Source organism: Pygoscelis adeliae, unplaced genomic scaffold (assembly GCF_000699105.1).
Source record: "Pygoscelis adeliae isolate BGI_AS28 unplaced genomic scaffold, ASM69910v1 Scaffold117, whole genome shotgun sequence".
NCBI lineage: Eukaryota > Metazoa > Chordata > Aves > Sphenisciformes > Spheniscidae > Pygoscelis > Pygoscelis adeliae.
In genome coordinates this window covers 3,213,299-3,229,740 of record NW_008825270.1, presented here as the reverse complement: position 1 = coordinate 3,229,740, position 16,442 = coordinate 3,213,299, and the positions used below count along the sequence as shown (strand labels likewise).

General features: G+C 38.1%; 1 protein-coding gene across 1 annotated transcript in view; it reads right to left on the bottom strand.

Annotated features, from left to right (window-relative positions):
• The window catches only part of EXT2 (exostosin glycosyltransferase 2), an 80,908-nt gene that overhangs the window by 10,893 nt on the left and 53,573 nt on the right, over positions 1-16,442 (bottom strand). The window contains 2 exon segments of the mRNA XM_009329688.1: positions 196-339; positions 7,455-7,621. Coding sequence (XP_009327963.1) covers positions 196-339; positions 7,455-7,621 — 311 coding nt within the window.

Here is a 16,442-nt window from a genome sequence, read left to right as displayed (position 1 = left end):
TTTCACAGGCAGAGACAAATCAGTTGTTTTCACAGCAACTGAAAGAGGCTTACGGAAAGTTTGCAATTGGTTCTCTGATTGTTGTAGAAAATAATCATGGCACCACAAAACACTCACACAACAATGACAGAAACACATACAGCTCTTCAAAAAAGGTTCATGTTGTACATTAGTATACTACAAGTTATATATTACCTTGTGATAAAACGCTGCTCCAGTGAGCACCATTGAGACTTCATTGGTCCATTCTGATTCATATTTCCATTTGTTCATCTCATGGTCCCAAAGATGCAGGCGCCCTGGATATCCAACCAACCTGTCAGGGAACTCACGCCAAACCTGAAGAGAAAAAGACGTGACACACTGCTAACCAGGCCTGCAGAGCAAGCAAACGCAAATGTGCGGATGCAACACATCTGCTTTGGGAGGGCAGAGTTACGGTGGTGCAAGGACCACTTCAATTCTTCTCAGTCCCAATTCTTGGAATAGGAAGCTGCCCGGAAGAAGTATGAAAAAGCCCAAGCTTGCTTTGGAAGGACCCTGCATCTTAGGGAAGCCATGCCCCCAGAGCAAAAGGCCACTAAAGCAATACTAACTTCCTTGCTGTAGAGAAATACCACCGACTATTAAAAAAAGATTTTAACACTAACTAAAACCAAGCATGATTAAAATGGAAATTTTGATGTTTACTTCAGTAGATACGGCTACAACCTAACTACTTTCACAGCTGGCTTTGGATCTAACCAACTTGCTTCCTTCGATAGGAACGGGCTTAAAACAGGCTTATATTTTATATATTTCTGGTATTCTTTAGTGGGTGCTTGGATGGATCTACTGCTACATGGAAGGCCTCTTTGCCCTTGACTTGTTCCAGACAGCTGGATACAATCAAGATACCATCCTTGTCACTCCATACATTATTTTGTAGCTGACTACACGATCAAACACAGTAGACAAGAACAAGGAGAAGGGCATCATTAACGCAACCCCAGTTCTCCACACTGCTGGCCACATTAAATAATGGACAATTTTTGCATCAGGAAAAAAGGGAGAAAGGATTATAATTATTTAGAAGGGTCTGAATGCTATTTGCTTGCTAAATACACAGTTTGTCTTTTTGCTGATCAATAATGAAGTTAGTGTTTATCTGCATTATTTGCAGACAAATTACTCAAAATTTGTCCTTTAATCCAAATAACTGCTAGGTTTTTTGGAAGAATACAAGTCTTGACTCTCCAACACACAGTGTTAGGTCACAAGTGTTTCTGTTTCAGATTGGTAGTGTATAAACAAACACATACCCAAATGTCATTGCATATGCAAGATCAACAACAACAAAAATATCTCACATATCTCCAACGGTCACTTCACTAGCAAACCTCTTTTCTCTGTACAAAAGGCAAGGGAACCCTACAACTGAATTTGCAGTAAAGAAAGTGTGATCTGGAATTCCACCATCCTGCAAACCTCACCTCGTCAGCAGTTCACTTCGGGCACTTTTTATGTGCCAGTATGTTTCAGTTGGGAGGCCTGGACTATAAGGACTCTATGCAAGTATTTTGTCAAAGTACATATGATAAAACAATCAGCTTAAGTTACTGCTTCTGTATCTACATTTCTGTGATTCTGCATTACTATATACCTTTTCATCTATACATCTCAACACATTTTATTGCTGTCAGTTAATATAGCTTCAGAATCCCATGATGAGAGCAGTTATTATTTCAAACATACAGATGAGGAAACCTGCCAAAAATCATACAGGAAACAAGAATGGGAACCAGATCTTCTGACTCCCCGACTTGTACTTTATCCAGAAATCAATCTTTCTAGACAGTTCTAGGGCATAAGTACTGGGATAGTATTTAGATAGGACAACACTCTAACAGAGGGCTCTTGAAAGCAGAGATGATTTGGAACTCAAGGAAAAGAATTCACAGGACGTTGATGCAAGTTGGTGCCATCAGGTAATTAAAAAAATACAGATTTTTGGCAGGCAAGCCAGTGAGGGCTTGAGATACCTATTTGACATGATGTCAAAAACATTAATAAAGAACAAAAAACCAACGGTATGGCCAGTCCTTCTTCCAAAATTTTATTCCTCTCTCTCCAGGACTGAAAAAATTAATGATTTAATGTTAATATTTTTTTTAAACCTGACTATTAAAATGCCCATCTCCCAGCTGTTGGAAGGCACCACCACATAAGCTACTGAGGCTCAACAAAGGATTTGACAGAACGCTACAGATCTGCACTGTATTGGGCTAAGAATTCTTGTAGAGGGAACGGCATGCATATTAAAGGCAGCTGAAAGAAAGATTAAACTCGGCTACTGCTTCCCAAGGGACTTCAGTGCCTTCACAACACAGAATCGTAGATTCATATCCCTTCTAGTTTTTGCTGTCATCTGCGAGAGTCCAAACGACATGAAATAAAAGCCAACTATAATGCACGTTACACATACAGATTTCTTTGTATCACTGTCAAGCTCAACCCTACCCTGACTCTGGCCCCTGAAAATTGTCAGTTTGATGCATCTAAAAAATAACTTGGTTGCTTTAAACCAAGATTCCTTTTAAAAGTAATGCTATCAAAGTCAGTGGAAAAGCTTGGCTTTTTCATAATGTTCATCACTAGCTCAATTCAATGGTAATTCCTGGAAAGGCTCCAAATAGCTGCATCCAGCTCATTGCCCAAATCCTTACATGTGTTTTGTGCCAAAATTAATATATACAGCTACTGCTTATAAGGAAGCTTTCAGAACAAAAATAGTGGTAATGATTCTTATACTACTCTCTATTTTGTACTACCGCCCATTTTCTTATTTGATGGTTGCCTATAATTTATTAGTCTGTTAGGAATACATTCCATTTTAGCCAGTGATCTTATTAGCTTTCTCAGACTAAAGAAGGATAGCCTGATTTAATACTGGTAAGGGACACATCCAAGGAAAAACATATTGCCAAGTGAAGAGGAGGTATGCTTCTTTGTGGACAACAATATTCCGATGACTCTGCTAGACAGCCCTGAAGATAAATATTTTTGGACGAAGCATCTCCCAGATGAAAAGTCAAATAGAAGTTCTGACTCACTAGTTTTGCTAAAAATCTTGTAAAAGACACCAAGAGAAAATGATAGTAATTTTGTTTCCAAGTCGAGTTCTCCAAGTGACATAAACAGCCTAGCTAAAACACCCTCCCAGTTTCACCTCTCCACAGTTCTCTCTGCCTCTTAGCCTCAACTACTCTGTGCTGTTCCGTTGTGCCATCAGAACAGCTGCCACAGCTCATTCTCCATGGAGCCAGAGGACAGAGAAGCACTTCCTTTTCCAGAATATACTCCAACATTTATGCATTAAATTTATTAGACTATATTAAGTCACATGCAACTTCAGGAACTGGCTAATTACAACTAGAAAATTTTTAAATTTAATAAACAGAAAAATAATCAGCATTTCCAAAGCTACCATGGCACCGTTGTAAGAATGAAACACTGCCTATCCTCTAGGAATGAAAGAAAACCCAACCAATGAGTATTCCTTCTCTCCTCCCAGAGCCCCATCCACTCTTAATTCTCTCCCAGTCCTCAAAGAGATGGCTTGTGCTATTATTAAAAAACAAAGCAAAATGTAAACACAAAGCCCATTAGAAGATAAGTGATGCTTCACATGCACACAATTTGTAAAATAACTTCCATTTGAAGAGGAGCTTTGAATGTGGCCAGCAGTTACCCATGGAGATGTCTTTGGTAAGCAGTTATATTATTCCTTCTATAAAGGAATGCTGAAAAATACATTTTTAACAGTCAAAATGGGTATGGAAGAATTCTCCTAAGGAAGGCATTCAAACCTTACGATGATTTTAGCCTACTGAAATATGCAATTCATCAGAGAGTTGATTTTTTTTTTTAAAGAATGTCAGAGACATGAAGCACTGAAAACCAGCTCTGAGACAGAATAAGATCATCTACTAGCAGTAGGCAAAAAGCTTCCAACAGAAAAAACACAAACTTAGCAATGCACCGAACAATACCTTCTATGAACAGAAAACATGCACTCAGAGCAATAATCGCAATTTAGATTATTTCTATTATTGTTGTAATAAAAATACTTTGTCTTTATAAGGACAAAGTGCTGCGTAAGTACATAATAAGAAATCTTCATTAACTTCATACTTGGAAACTGTTATCCCCACTTTTCAGGGTGATAGAAATGCTAAGCCATCTGTCCCAAGGCCAGCTGAGATGTAGAGATGGGAACACTACGACGTGTGCTTTCCGTCCCACATTCAAACATCAAACACTTCAGGAACTGCCAATGGTTCTGCTTTAATTTTTTAAGATTATGATAATCTAAATACTCGCTCCTTTTCTTGGGTCACTCTGATACTCCATCTGTGAACAACAAAGATCTGTAAGTGGGGAAAAAGTTGTCTAGTCCTAATGGGTTTTTTTCCAGTGCCCCAAGTTACACCTGTGATTTCATCATGTAACTTAACAGAAATACTTTTTTCAAAGTCAGAATGTCATGAGTATTCTTCTGCTACCTTAATACAGCAGCGCACAGGGACTATTTTTCTGCTTGCTCCAATAGATTTACGCAATGTCATAAATCACTGTACCATAATAGTTCACTTTTAACAAGTAAAAAATGTCTGACACTTTGAGTGTTACTATAATTTTTTATGGCTGAAAGTGTACAGAGATCAAAGTTTTCTGTTTTTTTTTAGGCTTGCTCTATACATTCAGACAAGTCTGTGACAGAGGGGGTTTTGCCACATGTTTAAATGTAAAGTCTCAAGGATGTCAGGAGGAGAAAAGAAAATTACTGAATGTCACGTTTCCAGCCCTTCTTATGACCAAAGCAGAAGCAGACATACTTTTAAAAGAAAACTTTCTAGTAACATTATATGCTGCTACTGTTCCCTCTGGATTCCCCTGCAAATGAGTCAAGAGCTTGAGAGATACTTTTCTGGTAACACACATACACAGATAAATAAATTATCACAGGCTGAGGACAATTTAAACATCTGGGAGCCAGCTCAGGCCTGTCAAGCAAGTCACAGACACTCAGGGACAGGAAAGATCAATCTTCAGCCCCTGATTTCTGTGCCAGAGAGTAGGAAGTACATCACCCACCCTCTATATGAGGAAAACTGTGTATTTATAAAATAAGCCACTGTGCTTCTGTATTCAAAGACATTTCTATTCATTTATTTTACAGAGGGGGGAAAAAAAGCACTCTCAAAATATAAGGATTCAAACTACCCATGGGTTTGTCTCAACTATCTGCTCAATAAGGCATTTTAATTTTCCATCAGTGTGGCTGTGTAGTAAGCTGAATTCCCAGAATCAAAATGGAATAGGATTTATAATAAAATGCAAAAAACTGCAAAAAACTGCAAAAGCAATAGTTCTTAGTCTGCCAGACTAAACAATCTTGTGTCCAAACAATTACATTCACACACTGAATATAAGGACTGTTACTCAGATAGTCCCTGCAACCAATGCATATGGTCCACAGAAGGCCAATAAATTAGCCAGCACAGTCCAACAGCTAGACCTGGGGATGAAGAGTTGTAAGTCCCAACTGCCACCTAATCACACTGACTACAGGGGAATTCACATCACCTTTTCTTTGCCTCACTTTTTTTTTTTCATGAGGATAACCCTTTCCTGCCTAAGTGATCAGACTCAATATATGTGAAGTTACAGATACTCTCCATTGAGGATGTTTAAATTAACGCTTCAGACACATGAGCGCCACAGTTCTACTTCTCACGACTTCTGGCTGACACAGCTGAAAGTCAGCTGCAGTTTGAATCTCTGCTTCAAAGCCCTCCAAGCCTGCTTTGCCAGTAGCAGAGCTTCATTTGGAACTACTTACACAGTCACTTTTATAAAACTTGTTATTTACTTTGAGACAGCTCGATGAAAATGAAAATCAAGCTGCAAACGGAGCAGCATGCACGTTATGGATTTGCTATCTTTCATCCCATCAGTTCACCCTCAAAACTAGTAGTTATAGCACCAACACAGACAAAAGCAAGTCAGCTTGCAGAACTGCCAACACTTGATTGCTCTGCTGTTACAGTGCAGTGCTTAAAACATTCAGTGTAGACAACGGAGTACAGAGAAGGCATATGTGGCCAAAAAAACCCCTTCCTTCAGTTATCTTCTCTTCATTCCATCTTTCACACTTCACGTACTAACACGTTACTCTTAACCTGGCAAGGGAAGTATTTCCTTTCTGGAGACACACATGATAGATTAAACCTCTGTCTCCACTACTTAACATCTTTGTTATTACATCAGCATACCTACATTACCACAAGTCATTTCTTGAGTCCAAAAGCTCGTTACTTGCTAACAGTCTCTTTCACTTGAGAGGGAGAAAGAGCCATATTTTACCACACAAGCATTCACATTAAAGAAATACTTCCAACATCTCTTAAAAAATATCTTCTTGTGTTAACAACTACACTTAAGACTGTTAAAAATGAGACAACTACCACATTTAGTTTGCTTTCTACCCTTTAGAAAAGTGGTTTTCATTATTTCACTCAATTTAGGTAATAGTTTTGTGTTCTAGCTCTCATGTATGAAGCCCAGTGTTGTTTTGCTCTTGATATTGCAGGTACAGGTGTGACTAAATGATTCAAACCTTTCTTGAAATATGATATCACATTTTCTAATGTTTCTGATTTATTTACAAATATAGCATGTTTGTCTTAAATACACACATATAACAGTAACATCAGATTATGGACTGTGTCATATACAAAAATTAACTCATTCAAACTGAAGTTTTGGAAGGAAGACAACAGTGTTGCTTTAAGTAAGTACACTTTTTAACAAAACTCAAATGCCTATGAAGACTTTCACCTCTTTGTACTGCCATGGGTAACTGATTTGGACAAACTTTCTTTTTATTGATACCCTCATTTCAACAGCAGCTGTTGAAGCTTTGCCATTTCAAGCATATGATACATGCGTCCCCTCCTTGACATTCTTCAGTTCCTCTTTTCATTGCACTCCACCTTATTTCGGCATGTCCTCAAGAGGCCTCCTCTGTTCCCAACACTTAATCTCTGAAACTTGTCTTGTCTATCAAGACACATTAACTTGGATAGTTAATTTGTCTGAAAACTGTTTGAAACTGTTAAGAACAACGCAATTCACAGTCTCCAGACTGCTTCCATTACACCAATTACACAACATTTTCTGGAGTCTCTTGGCATTACTGTGCCAGTTACCGAAAATTTTCTGTTAGCTGGAAGTTTTTTCCATAAAGTAATGACTGTCTGTAAAAATATTTCAGTCAGCATTGAACTGTTACAGTACAGAGAGATACAACAATCTGAATCAGCAGACTGTGCCATGATTCCTCCACTTTACATACACATGCAATGTTGAAGTGGACAGCCTAAGTGACAGGAAAAAAACAATTCTCTTACCTCATAGCCAAACTGGAGTTCATCTGAGGTTAGCATAATGATATCATCATCAATAGCCAACACTGCTTCTGTTTCTATCTCATCATAGGGGAAGAAGCGGTTACTAAGTTTGTTTTCTGCAGTCCTAACAACTTTCAGGGGAACACGAATCTTTGGCCAGAGGGAATCTAGAGAGAAAATTAAAAGAAATGGAATTCAACATTGTACTTTACTTCTGAACAAGTCTGCACATGTCTTAGCTTCTCTTTACTCTTTTTTTCTTCAGGTCTTAAACAAAAGCTTCTTAATGGCCAATTTACACCTGACTTTCAGCTAGGCAAACATGTAAGTATATGAAGGCAAGAGCAGAAGTTCAGCTACATTTCCCTCTTTTGCACTCTACAGAGAGCTTCACAGACAGCTGTATGGGGCATAGCTTGCCCAAACCAGCAGTCTGCAATAATCACATAACAAGAGTCAGCAGTACTATGCATTGGTTTAGGACACACATCAAGGAAAGATATTTTATTCAACTGCAACTATTTAAAAAGAATTTAAAGCAGCAGTATACAATCACTGACTGCAAGTCTAGTGTCATAAAGAATTTGAAAAAGAATATTAGTTCTACCAAGTGCTGAGAAAAATAAATTTTATTATATAAATGAAAAATCTAGATACACCTAAAATGTTAATCACTACTGGCAGTTAAGGAGTAGATTCTGTGTGTAATTTCTTTCATCTTCAGAGTCCTAAGTGACAGTGATAAATCAAGCTAGATAAATGCAAAAGGATTACACTTGTGCCCTACAGCATCCTTACGAGTAAAGCACTGGAGTACATAATCATGAAAATTCACAAGTCAAATGATGCCTTAACTAGCAACAAAAAACCCCATAGATACAAAACTGGATCCAATTCACTCTACAATGAGATTAGATTTCCATTTCTTGCTATGTATTTAATATGTAGCACCTTAAGCATCACGTTAACAGTTTCTGCAGGCTTTTGCATACATTCAAAAACTTTCAAAATCCTATTCTATTCATACAAAAGTATAACTGCAGGCATACGTATAGAGCACCAAGCTAAAAGAAACACAACTAAGGACTGAATACTAAACATTAATTCTAAATGCACATATTTAACCATATACTTTTTCTAGCACAAAGCTTAACGGTAGTCATTATTACGGTACGATGCATCATGAAAGCACCAATTCATCAAAAAGCAGTTTAATTAATAACTAAACAAATAGCTAAACAAGTACAAATGTGATTTGTTGGTTTCTTCCAGCTTTCACAATAAACATATTTTAATGAAAATTTGTGGGAAATTGTAAGTGGAGTCTAAGTACCTTATGAACACTAGATAGATGAACACCTGAGTTTCTTACACTGGTGAAATGGAGGGGATGACAATGGTCTATGATAAGAAAAATAAGCAAAAATACTTCAAATCAACTACAAAGTGACTGCTCAGAGAATTTATAAGTTGTTCTCTGTGTCAAATGAAAACGTGTATAAGGATACACCTCGAGGGCAGTGATCCTTCCCCTCTACTCAGCACTGGTGAGGCCACACCTGGAGTACTGTGTCCAGTTCTGGGTTCTCAGTACAAGAGAGACACGGACATACCGGAGAGTCCAACAAAGAGCCACGAAGATGATGAAGGGACTGGAGCATCTCTCCTATGAGTAAAGGCGAAAAGAGCTGGGACTGTTTAGCCTAGAGAAGAGAAGGCTCAGGGAGGGTGTCATCAATATGTACAAATACCTGAAGGGAAGGGGTAAAGAAGATGGAGCCAGGCTCTTTTCACTGGTGCCCAGTGACAGGACCAGATGCAATGGGTGCAAACTGAAACACAGGAGGTTCCCTCTGAACATCAGGCCACTGTGAGGGTGACTGAGCACTGGCACAGGTTGCCCAGGGAGGTGGTGGAGTCTCCATCCTTGGAGATAGTCAAAAGCCATCTGGAGATGGTCCTGTGCAACCTGCTCTAGATGACCCTGCTTGAGCAGGGAGGTTGGGTACAGGATGATCTCCAGAGATCCCTTCCAAGCTCAACCATTCTGTGATTCTGTGGTAAGTGGAGTCTATAAGAACTGACACTGGTCCTGAAGCCACTGAAATTTTCATCAGTGATCTGGAATACATAGAAATTGCCAGTGCAATTTGCAAGTGACACAAAGCCTGGAGACATGAAAAATAGTGAGGACAATAATGTCATACAGAGCACTCTGGACTGCTTAGCATTTGAACAAAAACCAGACTGACACAACTCAACACACAGTTAAACACTAGGACCAAGACAACTTTTTCCCTAAAAGCAGCTGCTGAAAAGGATTAAGGGGTCAGACTGGACCTTAGTTCTCAGCATGCTGCTGGGGCAAAATGAATTAATGTAATTCTTGCGTATATAGATGGGTAAGTACTAATAAATGGGGCAAGGGGAGTGGAGGGCAGTTTTCCCTGTATGCAGACATAGTCAGATAGATGCTAAAATACTGTTTGATTCTAGCGTATTTTTCAAAGCATGTTAAAACACTGGAAATGGTGCAGGAAAGAACCACGTAAGTTATTTGAGGAAAGGAAAAAATGCCTTATGGTGAAACTTGGAGATCAATCTGTTTAGCTTATTAAAAGAAGGAACAAAAAGTGGATTTGATTAACATGTACAAGTATCTACACAGGAAGAAAAATGCCACATATCTTCAACCAACTAGAGAAAGACATAACAAAAAACAATGAGTGGAATCTGAAGCCAGGCAAATTCAAAGTATAAATAAGGCAGACATTTTTAATAGTAACAGTGGTTAACCTCTGGAGGAAGTTAACAAGGACAGCAGCTGATTCTGTCTTTGAACAAGACTGGGTATTATTACAGAAGATGCACTCAAGTTAGATAGAAGTCACAGGATTGAAAAGAAAGGCGAAGTAGTGACTCGTGACTTACAGGTCAAGCCACACGATCTTACTGTCCCTCTGCCTCAAACTCTATGAATGCCTACAAGTAAAACTTGCTCCCAGGAACAAGTGTCCACGTCCTCCTTGCCACTGGGCTTCTCAGATATAACAGCTCACACAACACTCTTAAATAAAACACAGAGCTGCACGCTGCTTAAAGACACCAGAGTCCAAACACTACTTCACTGGGAAAACAAAGCCGTCTTTCCAAACCACAGCAAGAGTCTTCAAAAGTCAGTTTTTCTTGGAGCTGTATTTTAGAAAGAAGGACTGGCATGCATGGGTGGCCAAAAGAAAGGAGAAGAAATACAGAGTGATATTTACTGGCAAAATTTGTATTCTGTTTCCTACCCCGAGGTTTTTACTGTGAGATTGAAAAAGCGACTGCGAAAATCTACCTTTATTTGGGGGGTCTTGTAGACCATGGCCTGTATTTGACACGTATGCAGGTTCTTGTCCAGTTTCACTCACCTCTTTTCCTTCTAGGAGAAGGCAAGAGGCACCACCCCAAACACTGATGCACACTTCAGTAGCTTGTCAGAGGATTCAACCCATGCTACTGATGGGCTCCAATGGAAGCCACAGTCAGCCAGCAGCTGGGGAGACACAGCAAGTGCCCTGGGGCCACAACAAAAATGTTCAAGAGCCATGGATTCCAATTACAGTGCAATGCACTCATTTTATTCTCAGCATTGTAAGGTCTTTGAAATCCCCTACTTGAGCCATAATCTGAAACAATGATTCCAGTAGGACACCACTGAAATTCCAAAATTTTCATCTTACTAGTCATCCTAACCTCAGGAGACAATAACACTGAACGACTGGAACCGTTTATTGCAAATTAGTACTCTCAAGTCAACTCACTGCTTTCTTACTCATTTACCATACAACATGCAAGTATCCATATTTATAAGACTGTTACAGGTATCTCACAGAGACACAATATCATGGCTTCATAAAGACTGTAGACTGTCTAACCTTTGCAAGCTAAAGACCTTAGGCTAATTGCCTATAATTATCCAATTATAATCCCAACATAGGTATCAAATAATTTTAAGCAGCCTGCTAGATCCCCAAAAGACTCCACTGTCACAAATGTTTCAGTAGCCATCAGAATTGCCATAGGTATGTATGCATTTGGAAATTTGTATTTATAAGTATCAACAAAGCTTACATTTTATACATGTTAAGTACTCTTTTATTCAGACTTTTCTTCCTTTCCCATCTGCTAAACATAAAAAAAAGACAACCAAATTGCAATAAAGATCTTATTTCAGTGCAGGAATACACTGAAACAAAAATTGAAACTGAAAAGTTACTAGGATTGAAAAATAATAATTCAGAAAGGCAAGCATGGACGCTTTAAACTTCTAGCTCTTTGGAAAATCAACTGTTTGATAGCTTAATAACAGACACGCCACTTGCATAAAAATATGGTAACAGAAGAAAACGTAATGAGAAGTGTATGAAAAATGAAGGTGTAATCTAATTATAATCAGCATGCATCTCAGATGTCAGTAAATCCTCTTAAATCCACATGATTTACTAAGGTCTTGGAAAGTCTCTCAAAATGACCAATTCTCAAAAAGAGGTATGTTACTGTAAAATATTTGTGCTTTGAGAAACATAATACAAACTTTCTGAATTCGGACTTAAATTAATGAACGGAAAATATTACCATTTTGGAAAAACTCTGAATAAGACATTAGGGTACCAGTTACTCTGCAGCATGCAAAATGAAAGAAAGCATAAGACTACTTGCTGCCTAGAGGCTGATCTGATACTGAAGGTTGCTGTACCTACAGAGATGGAAGCGCATGGGAGATGTCATCACACAATGACACCTGGGTAGCCACTTTGGCAGCCTGGGCAAAAATGACTATCACAAAGAACAGCAGGCTCTACAAGTATTTATTCATAATTAGCCCTGCTGCAGGAACTCCAAAAGAAATATACAGTCAATAAAAAGACAACAGCTACTTCAGAAGTCAAAGTTTTAGAATCCATCAGGAAGGTTAAAACTGTCTATGTTTATTTTAAAAGACCACAAAAGAAGAGTATTTGTACTTTTCTTTTTTACACAGAGGAGTAATGGGACTTACAGAGAAGTCAGAGACAGGGTCTGCCACTTCTGTAATACCATGCTCTGAATTTTCAGATACTGCTTGGAAAGTTATGAGAAACCTCAGCACTAGCAAAACACATATGGGGGAAATTCTCAGTTTAGTGGACTTTATTTTAACCAAGGTAAAAGCACATGCTTTAATCTTACAGTCAGAGGGCACTGCATCATTTAATAGAGTATGACGAAGATAAAAGAAGCCCAAGACAAGAAGGCAGATGAAGTCTTGCAAGACGGCATGAGAACCTTCAAGCATACAAAAGTAAAAATGCATATTTGGACTAGGAATTATTCTTACTTCTTTTAAAACCAGTGAGGACTTTCTGTGATGCAGCAGAAGACAGAGGTAAAATATGAAAACAAAGCTCTCTGGAGTGTATAAAAGTCTATGTATATACAGAGTCTGAAGAGAATGACTGGCACCTCCTATTGCACATCGTACTGAAATAATTACGAGAGAAGAGCGTTTGAATAACACTTACACTTGCTCTTTGGCATCAAGACTCAGGGCATTCTTGGCACGTTGTGCTATTTAGGACTACTGATACACTGATTGCAGGAGCTGCCCACAGAAAACAGCATGTGGTCTTCTAAACACAAAATCAGCAGTTTCCCAACTTTTCCAAATGCGGCTTCCACTTCTAATGGGCTTACAATCCCTAACAACCACATACGTGGCTTTATTTCTGGCCAGCCCACAATCCCACCATTAAGTCCTGCAAGTCCGCATCTCACAGCAAATTTTTCAAGCATGATTTCAATATGATTTCCACAAACTACAAGATCAAAAAAGTGCCATAATTACATTCCCATTTAAAACACTCATATACAGAAGAGCAGCAGAAAAACCCACCCTCTAAATATCCATTTCTCAGCTACAACTCCCAGTGAATTACACGAAAGACATAAGGAAGAGAAGGGAGGACAATCATGAGAGAAAGGTAGCTTCATTATAACCTAAAGGAATACCCTCTCACACCAAAAAACCCTTTCACTTTCCACACTCCCTAGGCTTGCCATCAGATGTTTATAATAAAAACCTAAGTAACATAAGTTGACAAAATGCTTATATATAAAAATGAATTCTTAGTCTGAAATCTAGCCCTGTTTCTCAGCTCTAAATGAACTGTTACTCATACATAAAAGAGGTATCATTAAAAATAATAGAGAGTAGTATTTCTATGGAGTGTATTATCTCTTTTCAAAGAGGAATGGCACAGTTATGTTGTTAAATAGCATCATTCTCTGTATCCTTGCTCCTGAGAAACTGGGAAGTTAATAGCATCTGAAATGGCCCTTCAGCAGCAGATGCATTATCATCTATCTAGTCAGTAGACAGAAGTGTATTTATATATGAAATTACTTGCTCTAATTATTAATCATCCATTTCCAGTTTCAACATTCAACCTAGGGAAAGTGTGAATCAATACAGCTGCCGTACAGAGCTAACCAATATTCTTGGGACACCCATTCTAAGTAGTATCACGTTCAAAAATGGCAAGTGATACTTGAATGCAGATGGTTTGTTACATTTGCAATTGGAAGCAGCAGGTAAGGATCATGAGGAGGAGCTGGAAATACAGTGTACACTCGTGATGGCAAGAACTGAATGCTTGCCAATATTAAGAACAATATGACAAAATTTAAAAAAGATCCACTTATTGGCTAAAATAATGGCATTTTGATGACTCATACAAAGACACTCATACAAACATGCTTTTCCTGTTTTACTTCCTCAGTAACAACAGCTAGGAATATCTCATGACTGCTGATAACCTGGCACCAGAGTATTAATACATATTAAGCTCAGACTTCCCACAACTTCTATGGAGCCCACTTGGAACTGTAAGAAGGAAAAACCTTTCCAGAAGTTGTGCAAGGTAGACTAAGATCAATAAAAAACTGGCAGAAAACATCTCTAAACATGCTCCTCTGTATGTACCTGCAGTTGCACAGAATCCCATACACTACGCTCAACTCTCATACCTGATCTTTTATAAAATCCTTTATCTGATGCTCATTCTAATTGGTCTGTAGTACTCAGAATGGATTCAACTAATTGAACATGGATGATGGAAGCCTAGCAAGTGCTTTTTCAGTCTCAAAGACTGACTGGCAAAACTTAGCTGGAACATAAAGTTTAAAAAAACTGTCAGAAACAACAACATCAAGCATGTTACATCTATATATTGCCAGAATTCCTTCAATAACGGCTGACTGAAAAAGTTTGTCCAGGCATTTCAACTGCTTCAATTTAGAACTATCTGTTCAAAACAGGTGCTTTCTACCTACATTACAACATTTATATCGGTCTACAGTAATACACAGAATTCCTCTTATATATAACAAAATAGAATATTGGTTTCTAGGACATTATTTAGAGCCCAGTTTTGTTAAGCTGCATTTGTTAAGCTAATTTTCTAGACTTCATTGGGAAATAACATTGCAAAATGTTTGTAAGATGATTCATGGAAGACTAAAACCATCATGAATTAGTTCTCTAGCTAATCACGGAAAACAGCATAAAGTCCATTGTCAAGAAGCCAAATTAATTCAAAACCTAAAGAGAAGTTAAAAAAAAAATTCCTACCAGTGCTATTACAGGCATAGTATGCAAAAAAAACTGCCACTGAAGACTTTTTTTATTTATTATTTTTTTAAAGTTAACACTTTCTTAAGATACAGCAATCCATAGGATACTCAGGTTCCTTATCCCCAGTGTTTTATATCAATGCTGTCCATTAATAGTATTAAACTGAAATACAAAGATGATCACTGCAGTAATACCCATAAGCCTTATAGTCTGTATCTCATGTTTATGAGCAACTTAGCTCCAGGAACCACTACCAATACAACTACACAGAAAGTACACATTCTTTAAAATAGACTTTTCATTTTTATAAAACTGAACCAAAAAAGAAATCAAGCTACCACACACGATTTGTAGCTTGTTGCATATACACTAACAGTAATACATTTATACATTTTTATACCATTTATGTGGTAGACAAAATGGTTTCTTCAATTGTCTGAAACAAACGTGACGAAACGTCAGCAGAAATTTCTATCACAGGCTACTTTTTTGAATTTCAGAACTAGCAATTTAGACAAATACAAATGAAAGGGCAAAAGTATTTGGCTGATGGAGAAAATTAAAAAACATCCTGTCTACACAAATATTCCCAGCAGTGGACACTTGGACCACAATGTTTATTTTAATGGATGCAGAGTGAGTGACAAAAAAAATCATTTTTTTCCTATACTATTTCAAAGCTTTTAATCTTTTTATTAATATACATGCAGTCATGGGTCTGCTGACATTACTGCTGGGTTGACAGACTTCTTACATACCCTGTATGGCTGAGAATATATGCAAAACTCAGCCAAAGACACAGAGCAGAGATCACATCCCCTAAATCCAGAGAGCACTTAAGATCAGCAAGATGATTCTATAAAGCTTTAAGGTTCCAGATTAAAATCATCATTGTATGTGGTATTTTCTCTCTGCTATTTAACATATAAGAGCCAACGTTTTTACCATCCTAAGCACTCTGAAAACTTCAAAATGTTTGCACAAGACATCTGTGTTGCTCATAGTCTGTTGCAGGTGTGGGTTTTTTTTTCCCTAAGACACAGCTCCTATTTTGAGTTCAGAAACAAAAGATTAGACCCTTGGTTTCCAGTCTCACCCAAAACACAGTGTTCCTACTTTGGCGCACAGATTCAGCAACGACCTCAAAATACACAGTAAAGCTTCCAGCCCTTTACACATACCTACGTCTATGGTATCTCTCAAATAGAAAGTATGGGAAGGCAGTGTGTTGAACTAAGCAAAATAAAGGCCAACGCACAGGACCTTCTTGAATCAATTCCTTGCCCTGAAGCTGAATTACTGAGTGATGGTGAAGACTTCACCCGTATACC